The 4870-nt window shown below is 40.0% G+C and overlaps 1 protein-coding gene across 1 annotated transcript; it reads right to left on the bottom strand.

The window, feature by feature from the left end:
* Positions 1-1710: 1710 nt before the first annotated feature.
* NMNAT1 (nicotinamide nucleotide adenylyltransferase 1) lies at positions 1711-4295 on the bottom strand. The gene is made up of 4 exons (XM_009872376.1): positions 4178-4295; positions 3679-3862; positions 2873-3018; positions 1711-2111 (listed from the first exon to the last, which is right to left on the bottom strand). Exons 1-4 carry the CDS (start codon positions 4293-4295, stop codon positions 1711-1713), a joined length of 849 nt encoding a protein of 282 aa, XP_009870678.1.
* Between the last annotated feature and the right edge of the window lie 575 nt (positions 4296-4870).

Here is a 4870-nt window from a genome sequence, read left to right as displayed (position 1 = left end):
TACCTTTATTACTATTGATGACAAATGAACCCAGCCGCTTCAGCAAAGACCAGTGTGAGCCTGCCTGACCTCTGGGGGAAAAACAGGCAGACTGAGCATATTTGATGCAGGAATCACCAAGAAAAAAAACCCAAAGAATCCTTGATGCCACTTCTGTTGCAGAGCAGTTAGCACGCTTCTAAGCTGTGACTTGATTTTATTACACTAATCTCCTTGTAGATTCACTGTAGAAAGCCACCTTTGCAGTCTGGAACTAGTAGAAAACTGATGTTCTAGCACAGCACAATTGCAGAATTTCATGTGGGACTCCAAGTTTTTATGCCTGATGCTGGCTGCATTGTGGGTTACTGGCTTTCCCAGAAGTCTCTATCCTCCTGCTGGGTTTTATCTGAGCCTTGCAGGGCCCAGGCCCACCCATGAGGGTCTGTGTTTGGTTTCTGGCCTCCCGAGTCCCGCTTGGCTCCTAGGGAAGCCTAGACCTTTGCCTCAGCTCCTTGGGGGTCCCCCGCCAGAGGATGACAGGCCGTCACAGTTAGGATCCTGGAACATGTCCCTGGTTCTAGACTTGTCTAACAGCATCCAGGCTTCTTGCCCTGAGAAGTCTCACATTCTCTGCTAGATTTTTTGATCTAAAAAATGTAAACAGAGCCATCTTGTGAAGATCAGATGAAAAAGCTGTTGACCCATTAGGTAAGATCGTGGGAACCTTTCCATTTTCAATAAGGCACATAATCCAAACAAAAATGGAATGACGGCAAATAAAGGGAGGTAGAATTCTATCAACGTGGCATTCACAGTGCCTCTCTGGCTTATATTCACATAATACAGACAATAAACTGTTAGAATAAAATACATTTCACTTGTTGTCAACTCCAGTTACAGAAAATAATCCTGGCTATATATACATTTGGCTCAAAAGTAAAAGTCATTTATTATTTGAAATAAAGGGACAACTGAGAATCAGTGCAATGACATTAATTTCTATCCATTAAATTAATGGCTACGAACTACTTTCTGAAGTAGCTCTGCCCTTCCAGTGCTGAGCTGAACGTACAGCTCTGGAAGCAGGATTTTTAAGTGGAGCAGAAGGTGTTTCTGAGAGCAAATTGCATGAAAACAGACAGACAGGCTGCAAGTTTGAGAGGCAGCAGCTCAAATTGTGGGACATCTGGCATCACTTCATCCAGGAGTAAATTTTACCCTTCCAGGATAGAGCTGAACCATTTCTTTCAGGTGCACCACACGTTGGCTGTTTTTAATAAAAGGAGTTATATAGATTTAGTCTCAATAAGTGATACATTTTGAAATTAAATGGCTTTGTTACGACAATGTAAGTTATTAAAAATATTTGTGTTAATATTTTATAAATAGCAGTCAGAGCAGTCTGAGAACACAATCAGAACGTTTTGTTTCTTAATTTGTAATTCTCATATGCAAGTGCAAATTCTTGTACTTAGTTCGCTGCGTTGTGACAAATTGTTTAAATGTGAAAAACTTACTGGACTTAAAAAAAAGATTGTGTAGTTCCAATTACCAAGTGCATCAAACCTTAACAGCAACTACGCATGTACTAAAGCCACAGAATTAGCCCACCATTTACTTTAAAATACAAAAACCAAGCAAAGAAAACCAACCCCTCAACCCCACATTTTCCGGTACTGAACTGCAGCTTTTTTCACAGCAGAAAGTAAATTAGTTGTGTAGTGCCGGTTAGTTCTTGGAATCACCTGCATTTTTCTGTAAGGGAGCCAAGACAACCCCAGCATTCCTGTCCTCACTCTCTGAACTATACAGATCATGTTTTTCTATGTATGCCTGAACTAAATCAGGCACCAGGTAACGAATGCTGTGGCCCCTCCGCAGTGCTCTCCTAATCTTGGTGGAGGAAATGTCATTTGTGATCCATTCTTCCACGAAGTGAATGTTATTCTTATGTTTCCACAAAAGATCAGATTCGTAGATGAATTTCTGAACGCTGTTTCCAACTCTACTGATGCATACAATGCCATGATTTTCCATAATTTCAGCGATGTCTTCCAAATTCCACAGATTGGGGATCCCAAAAGATTCCAGGATGTCACTTCCACAGAGCAGTTTAACCTGCGGTACGCCTTAAAAAGAAAAATCAGTGTGAAACGGGGCAGATTTGCAGCTTCGAGTAATGTCACGAGGTGGTGGGAATATGGTAAAACACCTGTGAACACAGTGTGAAAAAAGTCTGGTCATGCTGCTGGTCTTTTCTTTGAATACGTTCACTTTAAAACACTCCCACTTAGCAGAATTTGGAAAGGTTCAAGGGAAGAAGTCTAGCAGAAGTCAAGATTTTCTAATACAAAGGATTAAGGTGGTCATTGTGCAACACCATTCAAATTCTACACGAATACATAGTGTGTTACATGTTAAGCTAAAGAACTAGAATTAAGATCTAAAAGCCATAAGCAAAATAAATGCTACCTAAAATTACAAAGCCAAGCTATGTCTGTTTTATGAAGTTTTAAATTACAACTTAAAATGATTCTGTACCCAGATACATTTTGAATATCAGGATTTAATCCTGCCCTTTCTTTCTTCAGCAATTTATAATCCAAAATTCCCAGCTGCAACTACAGCATAGCGAAGTTCTGTCGGTAAAATGGATTGCTCTGACGTGTTTCAGTTCAAATTTCTATTATCTTGAATATTTTTCACATCTTATTTATTTTACACTTACAGTTGTCTTATTACAAGCCTCCTGCTTTATGTTGTGAGATCCAAGGGAATAAACTCATTCAACGAAATCAGAACAAAGAACTAGCATTAAAAGTTCCTCATCGACACAATTCCCTTGAAATAGCAAGCACTGTTAAGCATTTCATTTGCAAATAGACTTAACTTTTTATATCTGGACTCTGATTTTTCTTTTTAACAGGGTCATGCTTATTTGGTTCCTGCTTCCTCTTCCGTCCTGGCCTTGTTAAAGGTATAGCATTCTGCGGACTATTAGTGGGATCAGGAGATAAAAGCTTTTGATGATGGTACCTGCAAAACAGATGTATTTTAGATATTTTCAAGACGTAGGAGACTACAGGGAAGAGTATGGCCCACTAAATAATCTTTTCACCACTTCCTCCCGCAGTGCTTTCACAGTCAAGCCACCCAAGAACTGATCTGCTGCAACAGGGATGTGTGAGAGCTGGGTCAAAAGAGGGTCAAAATGCAAAGATCTCAAAGCAACAAGGGTTGATTTGTTAATAGAAAATAGTTCTAAAAAGAACCACAAACAAGGAGCAGTGACTGAAAAAGTGTAAAACTTAAAGATATTCCTTCAAACAATTCTCATGCAAGCTGTCAAATACACAAATGGGCAGCACAGCAGAATGAGAATTAAATGAGGGAAGCTTGTGCAGCATGTGTCTACTCCGTTCTAGTTTATTGTCCTTCCCCACAAATACCTTTTTGGCACAAAAAACTGACTAAAGCCCAAGAAATAATATAGCTTAAATATTGTTCACAGGCTCATTTTTTGTACGGTTAGGACTAACGGTGCAATCTTTCACTTACAATGCTCGTATAAATAGTATTTCTGAATTCAGAGTCTATTCCTGATCTGGGGCTAGCCTGCTATTATTCTAACACGTTAGACGTAACACTTTTCCTTATCCTTCCATAAGTTCTTGAGACTTTTTGGCTGAAGAATACCTTAAAACTTTTACTGTTTCCAACCACTCACTCTGGCTGCTTTCCCAATCATCAACTTCTACCCAATCTGAGTTTTTTGTAGCTAGTTTTGCCATGGTTACTCGGTGATTTGCACTGATCAGACCTTTCTTCTTATATGCATCACCTACTGGTGAAATGATTCCTTTGATTACTTTGTATTTTCCTGCGGAAAAAACACATCACACAAGAACATGAAAAGTGGTTGAGCAGATGTTCCTTCCACCGTATTGTATTTAAATATTACATAACCATTATTCACTGCAATCACTAAGAACACCAAAGCCAGCTCTGAGAGGCAGCCCAGTGGAAAAGTACAGTACTCTTCCCGCGTTGTGCAAGGCTGCACAATTAAAGATTTAGTAAGCTACATTAGAAAAATGTATTTCATGAAGAAAAACTATAAAACTCACACTTTAGCTCATTAAATTAGTAATAAGCAACACAGAGCTGTTCTGAACGATATCAATTAGCAGCCTACCTGTTTCATGCAGGTAGTCTTTAGCCAGCTCAAACAGCCGTAGGTGCATGTTGGTGATGGGATTGAAGGACCCACAGGCCAGTAGGACGACTTCAGTCTTCTTCTCGGGATCCTCCATAGCCGTTCCTCGCGGCTACAGAGCCAAGTGTGCCTCCCAGCCACTACAGGAGACCAGATTAAGAAACAGTTATTCTTAGTTGTGCTGCCAAAAAGTAGATTTTAAGATCAAACTGAACACTGTATTTTCCTTCCATCAATGTCTGGCCTGTGATTGTTCATGTGATGCTGCATTATCCTATTCTGAGGAGATTAAAACCACCGTCTCTAGTTTGTTCGGGTTCTCTCTAGATGACCAGATGGAGGTACAGTGCAAGGAGCTGAGACGACAGTTACAGAAAAGAGGATAATCCTTCTATGGGTCTTCAGAAATCAAGGATGTAGAGAAAAGTGCCAGGAAGAAGATGTGTAACAGATAAATGAACCCAAATTTGCCTTGCCCCTATATTATCAAAGTGGCTGCGATTCTCCTGTATCCAAGAGGGAACATCTTTAAACCAAAATCACTGAAAACAGGCTGCTTGCCTCAGGAGAGGAGAACCTGCTCTGAAGAAAAGCAGTTCATGCAGAGAAACCTCAGGAAGAGACATTATTTGTCCGGACTGCAGAGCTTCAAAGTTAGTTTGTGTGTTTTTT

This window comes from Apaloderma vittatum, unplaced genomic scaffold (genome assembly GCF_000703405.1).
Source record: "Apaloderma vittatum isolate BGI_N311 unplaced genomic scaffold, ASM70340v1 scaffold45116, whole genome shotgun sequence".
Classification (NCBI taxonomy): Eukaryota; Metazoa; Chordata; class Aves; order Trogoniformes; family Trogonidae; genus Apaloderma; species Apaloderma vittatum.
This window is presented reverse-complemented; position numbering and strand designations above follow the sequence as displayed.